At 39.1% G+C, this 20,482-nt stretch overlaps 2 protein-coding genes across 2 annotated transcripts in view; both read left to right on the forward strand.

Moving 5' to 3' along the window:
- The window catches only part of nos1 (nitric oxide synthase 1 (neuronal)), a 48,802-nt gene extending 48,124 nt beyond the window's left edge, over positions 1–678 (forward strand). The window contains exon 29 of the mRNA XM_084728369.1: positions 416–678. Within this exon, the coding sequence (XP_084584495.1) occupies positions 416–431 (16 nt within the window). The 3' untranslated portion in view covers positions 432–678. The remainder of the gene's footprint in view (positions 1–415) is intronic.
- Positions 679–4,367: 3,689 nt separating this feature from the next.
- On the forward strand, positions 4,368–20,300 carry lrrc74b (leucine rich repeat containing 74B). Its single transcript, XM_084729491.1, has 10 exons — positions 4,368–4,707; positions 6,774–6,972; positions 8,358–8,500; positions 11,161–11,293; positions 12,578–12,784; positions 15,268–15,377; positions 17,271–17,386; positions 17,842–17,920; positions 19,721–19,816; positions 19,911–20,300. Exons 1-10 carry the CDS (start codon positions 4,609–4,611, stop codon positions 20,031–20,033), a joined length of 1,305 nt encoding a protein of 434 aa, XP_084585617.1. The 5' UTR covers positions 4,368–4,608; the 3' UTR covers positions 20,034–20,300.
- Positions 20,301–20,482: the final 182 nt, after the last annotated feature.

A 20,482-nucleotide genomic window follows, 5' to 3' on the forward strand; every position in this document is an offset into this window, starting at 1 on the left:
TAGTCGTTGGCGACGATGTGTTATCGCCCGTCGTTTCAGATGAAAACAGAGTGCGTAACCATAGAAACCTGTGGAGAAGGGCCTTTAAACTAACAGGATTAGAGTGAAAGCAAGTGGCTCTGTTCCATTTCTGTTTTTGTTTCCGTCGTTATTTGTGCATATTCAAGATTAGACACTTCATATACCCTTGCCATGAGAGCAAAACAAGGGCCCTACATAGCCACTACGGCTCATTAAGCACCAACATAATGCATCACAGACGATGGTTCCTGTGTGGATTGTCACTTGAATTTCACATTTGGCCATCAAAGCCCCTGCTCGCTGGATGAGTAATGACTGTAACATCTCTATTTCTATGTCTCTGCTGCTCTCCCTGTCTGTCTTTCTGTCTCTCCGTCTGTCCTCTCCCTCTCAGGGTTTTCTGCTCATAGGTCTGTGAATCTGGGGCTTTCTGACGACAACCAGTCTAGAGGAAGAGGACACGGCAACGCTGGTTAAAGAATACTGTGCCAATTTTTGTACTGTAAAAAAAATGGGTTTCTTTCTTTTTTTTTATACAACTTAAATGTTTCTGTTGGGCTCTGCGATTCTGTCTGTAGCAAGTTGGAAATGTTCTGTTCTCTGAGAATCTGTTTTGCTTGTTGATGATACTTCCAAAAATTATAAATTGATCATTTTTGATTCATAATGTGTGCACCTAGTGTAATGACCTGCCTCATTGTGAATGCATGACCAAGACAAGAATATACTCAAGAAATATAATATACTCTGTGTTATTGTTACAGTTAAAAGGCTTTTATTGAGGTTTTATATTTACAAGGAAAAAGTGTGGCGTTCATGGCAAACTCGAAGATGTTTCCGAGGTACGAATTAAGCCGACTTTACGTTTCAGGAAAGAATCAGGGCTGGTCAGATCAATCTGGGCTGTTTTTATCAAAGGCTATGGTTTCAGGAAAAAGTTCAGATTGCTGTACAGGCATGCAGACAGGAAAACTGAGAGACAGTTCTGGCGTGCTGACAGGTCGCCCTGAATTATCAAAACAGCAATTCTGTCACAGCCTCAACAAACATATTATCAAGCTCTTCACTGGCAATCCATTAGAATGCATCAGCCTCTGTGCCAGCTGTCTTTTTAGTGGCCTGTCCATTCTATCATAACATCATGATGTTGTGTGTCCCAGCTGGTGCTTGACCAACCCACAGCAGCTGCATGTGCAAGTGCAGCCATTAAGAAGATGTCTGAACCTGAATCAGAACAAAGTTAACTGTAGGTAATAACAAATATAAACTTCAGGGCTCTTGGATTTTGACTAATAAAAACTGATTTGTGTTAAATCATATAATCATGCCGGAGGGAAACTGTTTTAGATGATAATTCAATGAATAATTCAATGAATAAAGATAACAAATAACAAATATAAAGTTCAGGGCTCTCGGGTTTTAAAATATATAAGTGTTGTTGCACTGACTAAAAAAAACTGATTTGTGTTAAATCATATAATCATGGTGGAGGGAAACTGTTTTAGATGATAATTCAATGAATATAGACGGGGTATGGGATTCGGGCAATGGTTGAGTCACTCAACAAAACAATGAAATTCAATAATTAACCCAAACCAAGGCTTTCTACAGAATCGCTTACCCCGCCATTAAATCAGGGATCATTTGACATTTTGGGAATTGCACATAGTTTGAGATATTGATACCACTCTCATGTCTGTAAGGTGAATATGGGTTGCTTTCTTTTCAGTCCGCGTAAAAGTTAGCCTGACCATAGTCTTTACTTTGTATAAAAATTGGAAACTGGGAACTTTAACAGTATCTCCTTACTAGCACCCTAAATATTATCACATTATATCCCATTTGGTTAAGCTATATTAAAAAAAAGTGCAAAAATGACACTTTGTGGTTTCACAGGAAGTTCTGTGCCATTGTTTATCTTGGCTGGAAGCAGGAAGTCATCAGTCCTGTTTCCTGTCTTTATACACATAACCTCCCATAAAACTGTAATTTGTCATTACTATACTTTTAATTTTGTACTAAATGTTAACAAGTTATATTTTTTTTGATTAAGACATACAAAAACCAAAGTGCAAAAATGACCCATGATGTTCTTTGCTGGACTATTGCTCGGCTGGGAGCAGGAAATCACTGCTCCCGGCTGAGAAATGATCCGGCTAGGCTAGCTATTGGCCTGTTTTGAGTCTTTAATCCCCAATTAAACTGCAAATTGTAAATTTTACACTTTTGTTTTTGTACAAATCAAACAAGCAAGATAGTTTTCAATAGCCTTATGCAAGGCTAAGCTGATGATTTCTTGCCTGTGCCGTCATAAATACAGTATTTACTGTACAAATCTGATAGTAGTATCAATCTTCTCATCTTACACTCAGCAAGAATGCAAACTAGCTTTTCCCCCAAAAATGTCAACACGTCTGTGTTAAAATCTCTGTAACAAAACTTTGTTTAGGGAAGCAAACGGATCTGTTTGAGCACCCTGAGTTACCCAGATCATATCTGACAGATGTCAACTTGGCACTGAAATTAGCATTTATCAGCATCATGACTCCTCTGCCTCTTGCCTTACATTAACTCTCTGCCTCTGCCTACATACAACACATTCATTCTGTATTTTCTCTCTCTGCATGATATTGTGCAACCCTGCGGCTCACATGCCACCCTTTCACTGTGACCTGACACCTGCTCAGTAGCATCAGTATGCGTGTGTGAGTGTGTGCGAGTGTGTGCGCCATGCAAATCATCGTAAGTGTGTGCATCTCTATATGAGTGGGTGTAAAACATGCATGTGCTCAGGTGTGTTTTTACATGATTAATCTGCTTGTTGTCAATTACCTTGTCAAACTGGTCAGATTTTAAAATAAGCATGAATTTGTTGCTGTGTGAGTCACACAAGCCTGCGAGTCCAATCTTACAGATGGTGTTTTGGTAACAGGAAACTGCCCACATGGCTTTTAGTTTTGATCTCAGCAGTTCACTTCTATTGTTTTAAGTTGCAGTGAAGTTTCCATTCAGGGACAAGAGGCAATCACACTGCCGCTGTGGTCATTTGCTGCTTTCCAATGAGTCAGGGTTGTAATTTGAATATATTTATGCAGGGGGCACATTGTTTATTGATCACCCACTCTGCAGTAACCTGTGGCTTTTCTCGTCAGCTCTGTCAGAGTCTCGTTTGTTCCCTTTTTGTCTTTGATTCGAATTAAAGATAGCTGTCAGCATGATTAACGGATTTCAATGTGATTTTCAAATGTCCCTAACAGCTGCTGAGAATATTTTTGTTTATTTCTGAGTCAACTATTTTTTACTGCTGGGAGAAAATGGGTGATTCCCATCGTTCCCACTGTTGTTCATTCTGGATGAATGTCTCCTCTGTATAATTTGTTTAAACAGATTTAGTTTAATTGGAATGAGAGCCGTCAAGAAAATGTCTGTGATGTAAAATGTGCAACAGGAAAACAATTGATACAAGATATAGCTTCTATATATAGCTTCTATATATATATATTCAAAGACAAAGTATAAAATATAAAGAGTACCACTTTGATCTTTTCTAAGAATGTATTTTGAATATGTAAATGAGCACTATGATTCTGCTTGATTTAAAAAGAACAAAAAAAGGCATATTCTATGGTGTCTCTCATATCCTTTAGGTATGGGGATAAAACAGCAGCATTAAAGAAATGCATGGTGATCTTCTGTCTCCTGTTCATATTTAAAAAGCTCTGTCTATTTACCAGCACTGTGTCAGTCAGTGAGACTGTATTGTGAAGTTATCCAGCCTTTCTCACGGGGGCTTCGGATGGTAAAAAAAAACATTCTCGAGGAGGTCTCTTTTTCTGTGTTTGCATATCGCTGCTGCTACGAACAACTCTGATCCAATCAGCCTCTGCTATAATGACCTTTGTTGTGTAATTGATTGAGGATATTCCATTTTAATGCATCAACTGCAAGGACTTTGCATTTACTTACAAATAAAGAGAAACATTTACAGAATATGTCAACACACAGGCCTGGTTTGTTTTTCTTGTTTATAGAAGAAAGAAGCCTGACTGGAACGGTTTATTCCTGCAGGAGGACTTGTTTAAGGTCGAAGCATTTTAGTCTGAAGGTCAGAATTAGATGTTGATACAGTTTTTCCCAGAAAAGTAGAGTTGAAGACAGCGAACAGGCCATTTGCTTCATCATCTTCTCCTCCTGCCTCTGTAAGTGCTGGTCGTCATGGCTCAGAGAGTTGGCACTCAGAAAACAGAGATGCCTCTCAGCACCATGGCAACGTGTCAACAAAACAAGCCGTCCAAACTTTACAGAGAGACTGTGATTGGTGACTGGCTGAAACTTAGAAGGGCAGTAGCCTGTCTAATTAGCTCAAAGAGTTTGACCCTCCTTTTTGAGCAAGATAGGTTGCACAAACACACACTGGTCAGATGCAGTGCAGTGATTTCACTCGCAGCACACATATTTTAACACCACATTGAGTCTAAAAACAAACAAGCAAAAAAAAAAAAAAAAAATCTAAAGTGATTTTCACATTAAAAGAAGCAAAATATATCTTTCTCAGTATCAGTATCAGCATTACTCAGTGTGGAAGTCATGGTTCATGAGAAGAAATTGGCCAAGGAGACGCTGCTGCCTTCTGTGCTGGAAGATGATGACGCAGAAACAGAAAGTGAGAAGCTGCATCTGGGGGAGGTAGGAAGCTGACCGTCCAGCCAAGTCTGCAAACTGTTGAGCAAGGGAAGTGTGAACAACCAGGTAGGAAATCGAGACTTATAGGAATGTTCAGAAGCCTGCAACTAAATAAGACACAGTACAGGGACTTTTGGCGAGAAATCAGTGCATGTTATAGACCCTGTAGGTGCTGATGTCATGATTATGTCAGTGTTTTAGCTGGAGACAAATAGGAAAACTGGAGACAAACATGAATCACATCAGAGTAGTAGATCACATAACCAAGTGAAAATGGCATCTTGCTGTGTTGTTGAGTGGCAGAATTGAAGTAGTAATGGCTCAAAATTGCAGTTTTATTGCAAACCAGCAGCAACTATGGTAATGGGAGTAGTCGACTAAATCACTAGTCACTGATGAGAGTCTTAGTCAACCCCATTTTCATTTATCATAATTGCAGAAAAGGAAAAAAACAAACAAACCTCAAACTCCATTCAAGAGCTGCGTCTCACCGTTAGAGCCGGGGGATTGTTGCAACACAGAACACCACTGTAGTCACCAGCGCACTGCGGAAAACTGTGCTTTAGCTTAGCCAGTTAGCTCAGTTAGCGGTTCTGTTAGACTGCGACAGCTTCAGAGGCCCATGGAATACAGTACCGAGGTGATTTAAAGTTATAGTGACTCCATCCAGACTCTGACTGCAGGGACAGGAGGCATGAGGTGGTTGAGAAGCGATTTTGTAGTTGTTGTATTTTAAAATTTTAATTACACATTGTCCATCATGTGGTCTATGAGTATTTATTTTTTGTCGTTGGCTTGCTTTGTGCCCCCAAAATATATATTATACGCAACGACTAGTCAACTATTGGCTTGAACTTGCAACTACTGGTCGACAAAAAAAAATCTGTAGTAAGACTTAGATGGGACATTAAATTAAACAACGTAAACTCACAAAATGTTAAGAAAAAGAAATATACTTAAACCTGTTTTCCCTATTAAACAGAAAAATAGGAACTACTGCATTAGCAACTACTGACACCTTTATTCAAGGTTCCCTGTTTTACCAGTTTAAAATTAGCTTTAATTGTCTTGTTAACTCTTGGTCAACCTTTCCATTGTCATTACAAACACTTCAGGATAATGTTACAACAGACACCAATATTGGTGTTGACGATGTATATTGTGTGAGAAGAGACATAGCTCCCTGAGCGGTTTCACACAATACTGACATAAACTACAAAAAACATATGACGAGCTGCAACATTTAAATGGGAATTTTTCATCTCTTGCCCAAGAATGCCACTCATATTTTTTTGTAAGTATGTTCCCATTGGCCAGACTGGAAGGGTAGTGCCTCCACTGAAGCTCCACCCACAAAAAATATAAAAGTGTTTACAAACAGAAAAGCGGCCCATAGATCTGCAAGAGTATAATAGGCTTTAGAAATGCAGGTCTTAACCACAACTCCATCTCTTCACACGTCTGAGCTCTTTCCTTGCCCAAGGCAAGGAAATACAGGCTCAAATAACAGGCTGAAGACCTGCTATTTCCCTTTTATGGATCACTCTTTTGACCTGTGTACTTGCATGAATTAATTTAACAGAGGGGACTCAGAGTCTCACCCTGAAAGTCTCTTTTAATTACACTGTTATGCAGTCTAATCACAGGGCTGCATGTGCTAAGGCAAATGTGAGAAATACAATATAAAAAACCCTTTGCATACAAGTTGTCCACACAGAAACTGCCCTAGAACATGTGCACTCTCACTTACATGCCAAATAATGGTATTTTTGAGTAGCCTATTTAGTTCTGAAAATAACAATATATTGCATGGCTGACTGAGACATGAAGTGAATATGCTATGGGCCTAGAGACAGGAGTAGGAGGGATGGGTAGCAGTTACAAAGACTAGAGGGACAGAGGGATGCAGACTTAAAATGGTCCAAGCACATTGGTGGACTCAGTTGTCCAAAAATGTAGGTATCAATTTTATGCTCCTGGCTGCAAATCCATCAAATCTCCTCACTCAGGCTGCCAGCAGCAGTCAGCTTGTGGAGTCACGATGTCTTACTTTGTCATTTTCCACCCAGCGAAGACTGAGCTGGACAGAGGTCGACATGCGTGGGCCAAAGGACCAACGCTCAAGCCCTGACGGGAACGTGCTAGACGGAGGTGAAAGAGACGGTGAAGAGGAGGAGGAGGAGGAGGAGGAAAATGCACAAGAGGACCTGGGAGGAGAGGAGTGTGTGATCTCTGATGATGACTACGAAACAGATTTGGAGCCCGAAGGTATAGAGGCAGTTGATTTTGGATAGAATAAGGGAGGTAAATAGGGCGGGAAAGTTATTACATTTTATGATAAAGGGTGTTATGTTCCCTCACATAAAAAAGTGCTTGGTGATGGGAGTCATATGTTTGAACTGTTATCTTCTGTCTGAAAACAGGGAAGACTGGGGATGGCTGCAACACTTTTTGTATTACTTGCCATTCAGAGACCAACTGGACTATATCAACCAAATCTTTATATATTAAAGCTACTACAAGGACTTTTTAACTGATTATGAAACAATTTTAATTTATTACTGATGCCTCTTTATGACCTGTGTTACTTCAAATCAGATGAAAAGAGCCTGTGTTTACATTTTCCAGGGCAAAATTATAGTGGGTAGAATGTTAGCCAGTTAAAAAGAAGCAGGAGGAGATTTTTATTAAGATAATTAAATTTTTGATGTTATATTTTGTGGTTATTACACTGGAAATATGACTTCTTTTGTCCACAAGAGCCTCTGAAGTCAGCAGAATATGAAGGTTCCTTGAAGTTGCTTTAAACTTACATCTGTCTGCTAATTACCAATGTGATTTATAGATGATTGCATATGGCATATCATTCACAATATTTACCTGTAATAAAGAAGTCAGCTGATGCAGCTGACCCCAAACCTGGGGACAGTTGCAACACAATCAAGGGACGGTTGCAACGTTACCAATACATGAAATTGCATAAAACTTTTGCTTTTTGTTTTAAAATCATAGTATTCTGAAAATATCCATTGTTTTAGAATAAGATTATGGTAGTGTTCATATATTATGTACAATTAAGTACAATTTATGAAGTAAGAGTTACTGAGTTTTGGGCAGTATATATCTGAATGAAGGAAAAAGACTTGTTGCAACTGTCCCCTGTTGCAACCATCCCCAGTCTACCAGGTTTCAACAGTAGAAAGTATTTGATAGTGAGTCTTAATTAAAGTTTGATCTTATCTCACATTAATAAGGTAAAGCCCTCCTGTCACCCCAGCTGTTCATTTTGCTGTAATTTTTCTGCCTTTTCCATCTTCTCAATCTCTAAATGATCTCAGAGATGAAAACACACACACGCAAAAAACAAAACAGAAACTCCTCCACACGCCTGCCCACACATGTGAAGCCCTGTTCTGCATCTTAATGATTTCATCTCAGTCTTTGTGTCAGGCTTCCTTTTCACCAGAAGTGAAAACCATCTGGTATGAATGAGCTCCCCTGACAGGGCGAAATCAGCCATGAGGGACTTTTCAATATCACACTCAAAAGGTCCTCCTCCGGGAGAAAGTGCCACATCTCTCCTTTTTCAAAGAGGCATTGATAGCGAACAATTCAAACAGACGCTACAGCTAGTGTCTCTGTTCATGTTGTAGATAAGGAGGAGGCATATGACCCCACGGGCCAGACGTGCTACATGAAGGCGTGTGAAACGTTACAGGTGGTACCTGTCTCTTGCTTCCTGCGGCAATTGCAAAACAGCGAGCTGTCCTTGATGCATCGTGGTCTGGGGCCTCAGGTACTTCAACCATATATTTAGGACTGTATGAAAATTATAGGAAGGGGGGTAAGAAATGGTTAAGTGGTTATGTGTTTTATCTTTATTCTGACGAGAGGGTGCTATGACATTGTGGGGAGAGCAGAGGAAGGTCTCCTTTATTTTTAGCACAGTTTTTTTTTTTTTTTTCTAGATTTACCTAATATAATGTTATTCTATTGTTTTTCTAATTAGGAATCCTGGTGTGAGAGAAAAACATTTCAGTTCTCAAGTCTATCAGCAGCCACTGAGCAGCCATCTGTGACCAATTCATTCAGTCAGTGACAGTAACAGCTGTTTATTGAGAAGAAAAATGATTTATTAAAAACCTTAGTGGCTGTCAGTTTCTAAAGTCCTCTTGTAACGTGTGCATAGTGAAAGTTATTAGCCCATTAACATATAAAGATTAAATTTAGTTACATCGTCTTACATTTGTATATACTTTGCACTTTTTTTTAGAATAATACATAATAAAATTAATTCTACTTTTCACTTAAGTTTTATTTCTTTGAAGTGTAAAATTAATGAAAGGAGACAATATGACAGCTCAAAAAAAGTAAAGCCAAAGCATCTCAATCACCCCCTGGTGGCTGGCTGCAGTATAGGTCATATATCCAGCCCCCTCCATGTTAGGAAGGTGGGGCATGGATCAAACTAAAAAAACAAATAATGTTTTGCCAAAGATGGTTTCTGTCATTTTAGATAGTTCTTATCACACCAGCATTTGTTCAAGTGTTCATTTTACTGTGGTTCTGTGGTTCAGGTCTCTATCAGTCCTCTGAAAAATAATCTCTAGAGAACTCAATACTTTTTAATGAGTCTCATACATTGTATGAGTCTGAACAGACATGAATGCAAACTGCAACTTGACTGGTTGGTAGAAACATGCAACTATGAGGCTGTAATTTCATTTTTTTACAGCTGTGTTTTATACGACGATTGACCTCTGACTTCTCTTCTTAACTGGCCCCTAGGGGGCCGTAAGTGATCAACAACTGCTTCAGTTTGAAATGCTGTTTCAGATAGGGACAACATGTGTGGAGGTCATATTCATTTTGGAGGAACTTTGCAAATCTTCGCTGTTTTCATCTGGCAGTTGCGGTGGCATTGCAGTAGGTGCTTCACGATCTGTCGCCTGGTGGGGATCTGCACTGTACTAAGTGCACTCATCCAGTTAAGAAGTGAAACATAAGGTTCAGCCCCCCTCCCTACCTGCATAATTTCCATACAGTTCCCCAGACTGTCTGTCTCGGCTTCCTAGCAAGTAAAAGAGGGTCTTTTCCTTTTTCTTCTCCTGAGTCGCTCATCAGATCAGTTTCACCTGGGGGAGGAAGGCACTCAAATTGAACCTGCCTTCTTGAAAAAGGCCTACAAATATTTGAAATCCTTTGTCTCTCTAACGCTATTTCAGATCAGTCCAGACCTTTGTTCAGGGAATGACTCATTAATTCAAAGTCACATTCCCCTCCTGGGGGATTGAACTGATAATGACAAAGTCTGGATGAGTACTGTGTTGAGTCCAGCGCAGCTGAGCTTTGAGGAGTTTTTAGTACTTTCCCAGGAAATGGATCTTGCATGTATATATCTATTCAGTACACTTCACATAAAAAAATGCATAAGGCTAGTCCATTATATAGATCTTCACAGTACACATTCAAGTGGATAGTCCTTCATGTCTTTGAAGAGAAAGGAAGCTTCTGGTATTGATTCATATGAGAGCTAATCATACAGATCTTAACTTTAATTTATTCTGAGAAAAACATTCTTATTTTTTATTCTAAACAGCAAATGCTTTCATCTTTTAACCCATGTAAAAGTAGATTTATTATTTGGACCTGTTGAGCTAATGAATACACTATTTAGCTCTTACATAACTGTAAATACACAGACCTATCTGTATATTTGTTACACTGCGTATCCTACAGCCTTTTTTAGCCCATAAGTCAATAATAATTAGCCATGTTTTTAACAGTAAATCAATGTAAAGTTTCCCTATCTCTGACAGCAGGAAGAGTACTCTGCAAAATGTTCCTTAGCCACACAATTTGACATTTTTACAGGCTTCCACTGGTCCATAACGCTCTAAATGAAAGTTGTAAAAGTAAATCCATTCCTTAACAAGGCATTTCCCGAGGTTTCGGCTTTGGTAACATCATTCAGACAGATTGAATTGGATTTTAAATAAGTCTTCACCTGTCGATCACACAGAGTAGAAGTGAAGTAAGAAAGTGCTACTGCTAAAGGTTATTTATTTAATGTACCGCAGATTGATCGGCTTTTCAATTCCATACAGAAAGATACTCTGCGTGCATTTAAGCACATGTCTGATCATCTGACAGGGCAGTTTCTGCTTATCTTTTTTTAAGATAAAGTTAACATAAGGCTTCATGCACTCAACTTTCTCATTAATCATGCTAGAAACTATAATTTTCATGTTCTGCCAGCTTCATTTCTGACCCACGCCTCCACACGGCTCCCTTCTGCTTCATTTGTCTCACGCAGGTTTAATTCCCCTCTCTGTCTCTCTGCCCACCTGCATCAGTACATCTACTCTTTTAGCTGGAATACAGATAAGAAAATATATCTGCAGTGAACAAACACAAGAATTTCACTTTGAGGGGGGGTTGGTTGTGTGTTTGCAGGGCACCAAAGCACTGGCGGTTCCCCTGGTAACCAACACTTCAATACTGAGGCTGAACCTGCAAGATAATTGGATGGAAGGAATGGGTGGAGCTGCTATAGCCCAGATGTTAAAGGAAAATTGTTACATTACAGGTGGTTTTACTTGGCACTCAAGCATGCATACATTTTCTCTTCCTTCACCCTCCATTCGTCTCACCTTTTTCTAGCAGAAGTGCCACCCCGACTCCCACTCATACGCCACTCTCACCCCAATTATATGCCACAGCACATCATTTAACATCTGGGGTCCCTGTTTAATATTTGTTAAATGTCAGTCCTATGTGCAGTTCAGGCACCTATGGGTGGATCTATGGAGAATGACTCCTGTGAGTCATGCAGGCTCTTTGGGCTTGCGTTATTTTTAACATCCTTTATCATGCAGCACTATTCAACTTTCAAGGCTGATCCAATTTTACAGCTATGATAAAGTAATTGTTAATGTATATTTTGCTGATGCTGCTGCAGACATTAGCCAGAACAGAATTAATTTTAAAGGAGACTGAGGCTATCTTTAGATTTTAAAGGAATTTATACACAACAAATGACAACCCCGAAAGGTTTGAGATAAGTTAAAATTATTGCCATTACAGCAAAAGTTGTTGGGAACTCACTGAAAAGAGAAAAAATGAACAAGAGAAAACCGAAGATAACTAAAAACATTAATAACATAGCAGGAATAAAGCCACACTATCACAGTGCATTAAACTAAATGCTAATGACAGCATGTTAACATGCTCACAATGACAATGCAAACATGCTGATGTTTTGCAGGTACAATGTTTACGTTGCTCACAAGCTGCTTTGGGGCTGAATATTGAAACCAACGTGTAATTAGCTTAAAGGTTCAATGAGTGATTCTGGAGAAAGCTAGTTGACTGTTGAGTCTCATTCCCAGGTTGTCCAATACTCATATTTTGGGAATGAGATTTTCTAGAGAGTGAAAATAGAGCCAAGAGGAGGAGGAAGTTTTCTCTCAGATTACTGTAATTACATTACGCTTAACAGTTATTATGGAACTTTTTCCTTAGGCTGTCATACCAAAAATAAACTGTCTACTCCAGTTTTACTTTAGGATATCAAAAAGCTTCAAAAAGATTTTTTTGATCTGCATGATAAGTTTAAATTAACTGGAACTGAAGCTGAAGTTGAAGTTGAAGTCACCTGTGGGTGACGTCATTAGTTTTGCAAATTAAAATTTTCCCCTGATGAACTTCAGTCTGACAAAATTTATGAAACCTTCTTCAGCAGTAGTCAGGTGCTGCTTCTCTTTGGATAAGGGAGCTATAATATCATTTTTTCCTTCCACGTATTATTACTTTCTACCTGCATCTTTCAACCATCTGAACTCATACCTGTGTCTTTATGTGTTACTCCCAGAGGTAGACCTATCTGACAATAATCTTGGGGATTATGGGGCCCAAGCCGTAGCTGGTATGCTTAAGGAGAACAGCACCCTGGTGAAGCTCAATCTGTCAGGAAACCATTTCACAGACTGGTCTGCTGAACACCTCGGCCCAGCACTGATCACCAACACCAAGCTACAGCACCTCGACCTCAGCCACAACGCTCTAGGAGAGCATGCAGGTAGAATAGCAATTTGCCTCACCGTAAAAGTCTTATATTGTCTTTGTGCCCTTAGCCTTTCAAAGAATGAAACTGTGCCAATGGCTCCCATTTTTATTAACTTGATATTAAAGATTTACACTGGAGACATAATTTCACATATTTTCCATTAGCAGCAGCAGACTACTGAACTTCAGGGCCTAGAAATCAGGCTATTGTGTGACATCAATAAATAGCAAAGGACTGAGTAATGAGATATAAATGAGACCTGTTTCTTTGGACAGAACTCTCTCACTCTTTATACCAAAACAGTGCTTAAAATCTGATATCCAGCTGAGCAAAGCATGTGGACACTCAAACATTACACACATATGTGTTTGTTAAACATCTCATTCTAAATCAGGTGCTGGGTGCCTGAAGCCTCTACTCCTCTGGTTTCTGGCTTTCCACGTGATTTTGGAGTCTGGCTGCAGGGATTTGCACCCATTCAATCCCAAGCGCATTAGCGAGGGCCAGCACTGATGTTGGGTGATAAGACCTGGTGTGCAGTCAGTATTCCAGTGTGTTCCAAAGGCATTGGATGGGGTTGAGGTCAGGGGATGAAGTTTAAACTTCAGGTTGCTGTGATGGATTTAGAAGCACACTGTTGTCTAAAATCTGATCGCATGCTGCAGCAGCAAAGCAGGGATAGGCGACTCTGGAGAAAGATATTTGATTGTTTAGTCTCATTCCCAGGTCATAAGATACTGATGTTTGTGAATGATACTCCACAATTTTACCAACCTATGATTGTTCAAAGTCTCCCATCATGGGATACATTTTCTAAAGCTCGAACACAGAGCTAAGAGGAGGAGCAGAAGTCTAGTTTTCTCTCAGACCACTTGAAATACATTATACTTGTTGTTATGTTATTATGGATGCCAATGATGCCAAAAATAACCCCAGCTTTGAGAGTTTCCTGAATTTCCCTTGAAGCACCTGTTAGTCCAAAACATGAAAAATTGCACCGGAACAAAAGTGCAAACATATATGGACAGATGAGCATACAGTAATAAAAAAGTTCACATATTTTTGGTCATAGCGTGAGTTAAATTGTGGATAAAGTCATTTCTGGAAACGAAAAAATGGTCAATTTCAGGATAGTGCCATCTTTTAATTGTCATGATTGACATTAGTTAAAGAACCAGTGTGTGGGTTTTTAGGGGCTTCTAGCTGTGACCATGCATATTGCAAACACTGCATCACCTCAATAAGTCCATGTTATCACTGGCTACTGTAGAAACATGGTGGTGCAACATAGTGGACTGCATGGAAGATATAAATGGTTTATTCTAAGGTAACAAAAACAGAACAATTCTAATTTTCAGGCAATTGGAAACAAAAAAGAAGGTAAAGGTCAACTTTATTGTCACAGATACGGTTATACAGAGAGATTCAGTCTGCATTTTACCCATAATACCATTCAACCCATAAATGAATATACTGCTAAGCCCTATAAATTGACCAATTACTGAGAAGAGTGCAGATCCATTTAATATTATGAGTGTATGCGATTACTGGTTTCTATTATGAGAATTTTAGAAAGAAAGAGCAGTAAGAGTTTGCTGTAATTGTGAAGCCTTATCTGTAAGCAGTTGTAGGACAGCAGGCAGCAGGAGACTGTGGCATTCAAAGGTCAAGAAAATTTCACCTTCATTAAAACCTCTTTCAATTACCATGCGGATGAGCTTTATGACAGGCACCTTGTGGAAAAATGGCACACCAGAAAGCATCTGATCTATAGGCAATAGAAAATAAATCTGTCTGTGGGAAAGGGGACACCGCCATGTCTCATTGCCATGCGTGCGGCTATGATTCATTCCCACATATTCAATTCTATTTTCTCCACTGCTGAAATATCAAAGAACATCCTCATTCGTTTTGAGTGCACTCTTCCATATAGTAGGTCCCTGAGAGAAAGTATACCAATCAAACACTCTGACATTCATGCTATGGTGTTATTGCTTTTTCAGCCAAGCACAGTGAGAGCGTCTTTTTCTGTGATTATGAAGCGCTGAGTGCCATGCACTTTCTTATCCTTGTGATAAAGTGGGTGAGATGATGATGGGGAGCTTTCTCTTTGGGATCTCTGTCTCTGCAAGCCCTCACATTTTATGCCATGAAACATACAATCACACCAGCTCAGTGGAATCTACTGGAGATGAGATAAGCTGCTCCCAGAGTGTAGAAATAAGTGTTTGATTTTAATAAATACTTCTGACTACGCTTTCTCAGAAAATATCTGTCATCTGAGTTTTTCTTTTCTTCTTTTTTTTTCTGGATGTGAATAATTTTCTAAAATCAGATTTCCACTATTTGAGTAACTGGCACAAACTCCTACAAACCAACTGATAACAATGATATTTGTTAGTTTTGAACAAGACAGTAGAATTTCTGATGGTATTGGACACTTTCGGAGTTTTACAATTTTGTCATACTGCCATTATTTTCTTTTCTATCCTAAGGGCAAACCCTGGGAGACTCTCTGTCAGAGAACACAGGGTTGAGATCACTCAGTCTGGCCTGGAACTGCATTCAAGGGAGAGGAGCTGTGATGCTGGCCAATGGCCTTGGGGTAATACACCAGGAAAACAGTGTTTGAACACTGTATTAGTTTAGTGAAATTAAACTAGAAAACCTACTGATTAAATTTTTCACTAATGATTGTATAATTCATTAGTTTGAAGACATTTTGAGTTGACAGCATTATGATATAATTGTAAATTTAGACATAAAGTCTATCATCATTAATTTAATGATGTATTATTACCCATAGTCAGGCGTATTGGCCATAAATCTGTACATGCAGGTTGAAGCCATTTTCATATCGAGACGTTTTCTATTTATTTCAGTGACAGTCCGACCTTTAGGTAACACGGCATTAACAGCACTTCCACTGCTGAAGCTGTTTAAGTTTTTCCTTTACCCTGTTTAGAGGCTGAGCCCATATGAGTTTTCACAACAAAGTGAACTAGAAGTTTTGTGAAAGCTCAGACTTCACCAAGTCATATTTACAAGTTTACACTTCCTTTGGTTCCATCCACTATTTTCTACAGTCTGTGCACCAAACTCAGAAAACTCTTCTTTATGGACCTGGCTTTGTGCATACAGTTACTGTCATGTTGAAACAGGAGAGGGGCTAAAAGTCTAAAATAAATCCTGGAAACAACTCCAGACAAAAGTACATAAAAGCAGCTGGATAGGTGAGTCCACACACTACACAGTGTACACAGCACAAGACAGGCTATTTGCAAGTGAAAAGTGAATTGCCTTTTCCTTTAGTCCTATCCTGTTTAGTTACTGTTGGTATGTCTGTCAAACTTTCCTTTCTCGTACAGCACATAAATGCAGTTTACAGTGATAATGATGGCATTATTGTAGATTGTAGATCTCTGATTTTACTGTTATTGGCAGACTGTAGTTTGTCCAGTCCTGAACAGGTAATCTAATCTGTAATGTAATCTCTAATGTAACTATAAGCTTTGGAAATGGCCTAACGCTCTGTGCTACTATTGTGAACTTTTGCAGCCTATGTTAAAACACAGTTTAATCCATTCCTTACAGATTTGTATCTTTGACTTTGTAAGGCTCACAAAATGGCACCACCCATCAAACTCTTTAGATACAAAGAGTATTGTTCTTATAGGCCTGCCTGCTAAGCTACGGACAATTGCTGTTCACCGGTAGCGTTTAGGAAATTGGGACTGTATCTATGTCCCTGGGATCCTATGTCCCAGGTTCCTAAGTAACCACGGTCCTACATGCCCAGGTTCCTATGTTCCCAGGGTCTTCCAGGGATCCTTTGTTCCCAGGGTCCTAAGTTCCAAGGGTCCCATCATCCCAGGATCCTGCGGTCTATGCTAAACCCTAACTCTAACCCTAACCCATTGTGTGTTATATAAAGCTGGGGAGCATAGGACACACAGGAATCACCTCACAGAGAATTTAGTTAAAATTTTGGACAAGCTGAGGGGGATTTCCCAAATCAGGATTGGAAAGTTAGTAAAATGACTGTAAACAAGATCATGATGTGTTCTGGTGATAGTGTTTTGAGCAAAACTTGCAGCATATTATTAAGTTTAATCATATGATTCATTTATGCAGGTTGGTAATTGCTACAAGAGGAAGGTACTGTATTATAATAACCTGGCTAACTCAGTTAATCCTGTCTTGTGAAGCAGCCCCCAGGTCAGGTACTCATTAAGCGTCTCACAGCAGGAGAGATAGTGCAGTTTTTCCTTCTTCATGTTAATGACCGAGATGGTCAAGGGGACGTGATCAGTAAGCTACACTGACAGGTCTGATTGATTCAAGTCCTGAGAGGCTTATTACTGATACTGCTGCTCTCTCAATTTAAATGAAGGTGCGTTGTTGTTCCTTAGTTAATTTTGTAAGAGAACTTGCTCAAGTTTTACTTGTTATTGCATTTCAGATCTTACTCAGGACTTTTTTCTTTTTGCTTTTTTAGGGAAACATCTTCCTTACATCTGTGGATCTGTCATTTAATGGCTTTGGTAAAGAAGGAGCCGTTGCTTTAGGACAGGCCCTGAAAGAGAACAGCGTTTTAGAGCAGCTGAATGTGAGGTATATATATATGAGCCTTTGTATTCTTGGTTATCTGATAATCAGATTATCCCACAGTAAGAGTTAAAAGGGGCAGAGGTTGCAACTTGAGTAAAGAGCATTCTTTGATGAATCTCAAATAAATGTTTTACCTTGTTTGGTATTAAGTGTTCTGTAAAAATAATGCAAAATATCCTTTGCAAAACTTTGCTCTACCAGATTTATAGTTTTATAATAGTCTTTAAACGGCTGTCACATTTTTCTTAACGTGAGCCGCTACCATAAACAAAGTAAAAGTTACTCAGTTTCTTCTGCTCCTCATTTTAACTTCTCAAGCAAAACTAACCTCAAATTTCTTGGAACATTTGTGCTACGTGGATGAACAATGCCATTTAAAAAATAACACTTTATGATTGCTTCTCCTCACACTCCAACACACTTTTTTTTTTGTTTTCCACATTTGTTTCTCTCCACAGTAACAACCGAATACCCCCTGAAGGAGCCATTCGCCTAGCCATGGGCCTCAAAGTAAACAAGACAATCAAATCCCTGAATGTAAGCTGTTGAAAAGAGATTGGTTCTAGCATCAAACGCAATGGGGGGCATCAGTGTATAAAATGGAATAAGTAAATGGATCACTGTACTTTGTTTTAATGTCAACGCGCAAGTGGAGATCTAAGGGATTCATCTTAACTGCATGACACCAGTTAGTGGCTGCAAAGAGGTTATGGCGAAGTCGACCACTAAAAGTGAATTACAGCCTGAACATCTGACATCGATTATGTGTGCACTCTTTGGGTGACTGATTGCATAAGTCTGAAAACTTGCAATGAAAAGCTAAATTTAGGCAGTTCAGGATTTTAAAATGTGATAATTAGTTAGAAGTTCAAAGACACAATCACATTTGCATCTGCATTAATGGCTTTAATTACTGAAATAGTTTCTTTTTCTTCTAAAACTACTGTAGTCTGCTTAAAGAACTATTCTGGTTTATTTAGACCATACACATTAAATTAAACTAATGTGTGGATGAGCCAAAAGTAGCCGAAACTTTTATCTTCTTTTCCTTGTCAGTAAAAGGAATAACACAACATTTTTGTGCTTGTTTGATTCCCTAAATATGCATTGGCGGGTTGTGCACGGTGTGTGCAAGTAAAAGTGCAATTACTCCCACAAAAAGTCACTCAAGTAAAAGTACAACAGTACCTGGTTAAGTTATTTTCCATTTTAATATCTTTTAGGGTCTGCTGCAATGAACCTTTTTCACTGCAGTCATATTGTAGTGGAAACAAAGGTGTTGCCAATGATACTAATTAAGTCCAGTTTCATTTAGTCTAACAGAGCCTTTCCAGTAAACCAACATGTTCAATGGCAGCAGCCATGACTCTGTTTGACCTTAATAGAACAAAACCTTAATTATTATTATTATTGGTAACGCCTGTGTTTACACTGCTATTTCATGTGAAAATGGCAGCTGTGATGGTCCATCATGAAAGCAATGTTGAGGTTGGCATTATGTTCCAGGGTCTAGTTTGTTTACAGCCTAACACTAGTTTTTTACTTCTACGATTTCATTTCTGAACACTGTGAGTATCATAATCTTTTGTTCGTCAGAGAGCTTAAATTTCTGTACAAATCCAAAATCCCATTGGCTTATCCAGGAGGGAATGATGCTAACTTCAAGCTCGGCCGACAAAAAAATTCCTGCAACACTCTCTGCCTTCTGCATGTTTATGAAGCTACAATTAGCATACAGTGAGCTGAGCTTAGCATAATGGCTGGGAACGAGGGGAAACAGCTAGCCTGGCTCTGTTCAACAGTTACAAAATCCACCTACCAGCGCGTCTAAAGCTCACTAATTAACTATTTCTGGCCTCTGACCAGTTGCCAGGCAACCAGTGATGGCACATAATCCCCTGAAACTGTCGAATTTTCAGTTTTAGGAGAAACAATTTGTTATTTGTGAGCTCCGGAGGTGCTGTTAGGTGGATTATAGTCCTGGACAGAGCAAGGCTAATTGTTTCCCTGTTTCCTGTCTTTGTGGTAAGCTAAACTAAGCCACCGCTGGCTGTAGCCTGATATTTAATGGACAGATAAGAGAGTGATATCGATCTTCTCATCTAACTCTCTGCCAGAAAGCCAATAAGTATACTTTTCCAGATCCGAAACTATTCCTTTAAAAATGGCTACATCAATTGAATAGAAGGATTATTTGAGACGCTGCAGGGGTGGGAATAAATTCTAAAACCTCATAATAGCCTCAACAACTTTCTTCACCTGCAAAGCCAAAACCACAGTAAAAACATCTGTGCCAGTGTTGCCATATTCTTATGTTTCTGATGTTTGTTTGGCCAGATGGGGAGGAACCCCATCCAGAATGCAGGGTGCTTTGGGATCCTCAAGGCAGTGCAGGAAAACCCAGATTCAGCCATGGAGGCTTTAGACTTTTCGGTAACTAACACACATTCCACTTCTATGAGACTTTCTGCAAAGCTTCTGCTTTTTAAACTTATTCACTTGCTTCTCTGTGTATCACACTCTCTAGGACATCACAGTGAACCAGGATTTTGAAGATTTGTATACGGCGGTGAAAGAAATTTTCCCTGCGCTTACAGTAAATCACGGGGGCAGAATTGGCACATTCACATTCAGAAAAGCAAAAGCTTGAAAAGTGTTTTTGTGTAAATTGTGTAAAAAAAAAAAAGTGTAATTGCTGTACTTTTATGCCAGAAAAGATGGAAGGAGTCTTATCAAAGCCCTGTGGACGTTTTCATCAACGGATGAGCCAAAGGATGCACGCATGCATGGATATTATCTTAAAAAGATGCCTCTTTTAAAGAGCCATGAGAGAATACGCAGCTGAATGAAATGTATTTAGATCAAATAAAACTTGTTAAATACCCAATCAATTGAAAATAAAGAGGATACAGACACAGTTTGCCCATTTTCTAAAAGAAACAGTACATATGCTGCATGTGTGTGTGCTTGAGATACAGTGTTGTTGAAGTCATTGAACAGAGGCATACAATACAGGTATTGAGTGATTCTTTTTAGGTATGATCTGATTTGATGTTATATAATGTCAGTGGGTAGAATGATGGAGAGGATCAGAGAGCA

Source organism: Lutjanus erythropterus, chromosome 10, assembly GCF_056507025.1.
Source record: "Lutjanus erythropterus isolate fLutEry1 chromosome 10, fLutEry1.hap2, whole genome shotgun sequence".
Lineage (NCBI taxonomy): Eukaryota > Metazoa > Chordata > Actinopteri > Lutjaniformes > Lutjanidae > Lutjanus > Lutjanus erythropterus.

What these genes read in the sequence shown, in the direction of transcription:
- lrrc74b (XM_084729491.1), top strand. Translation starts at nt 4,609, where the DNA reads ATGGTTCATGAGAAGAAATTGGCCAAGGAGACGCTGCTGCCTTCTGTG. An exon ending in GGAAAATTGTTACATTACAG is followed by an intron (nt 11,294 to 12,577) that starts GTGGTTTTACTT and finishes TGTTACTCCCAG; the next exon opens with AGGTAGACCTATCTGACAAT. An exon ending in TGGAGGCTTTAGACTTTTCG is followed by an intron (nt 19,817 to 19,910) that starts GTAACTAACACA and finishes CACACTCTCTAG; the next exon opens with GACATCACAGTGAACCAGGA.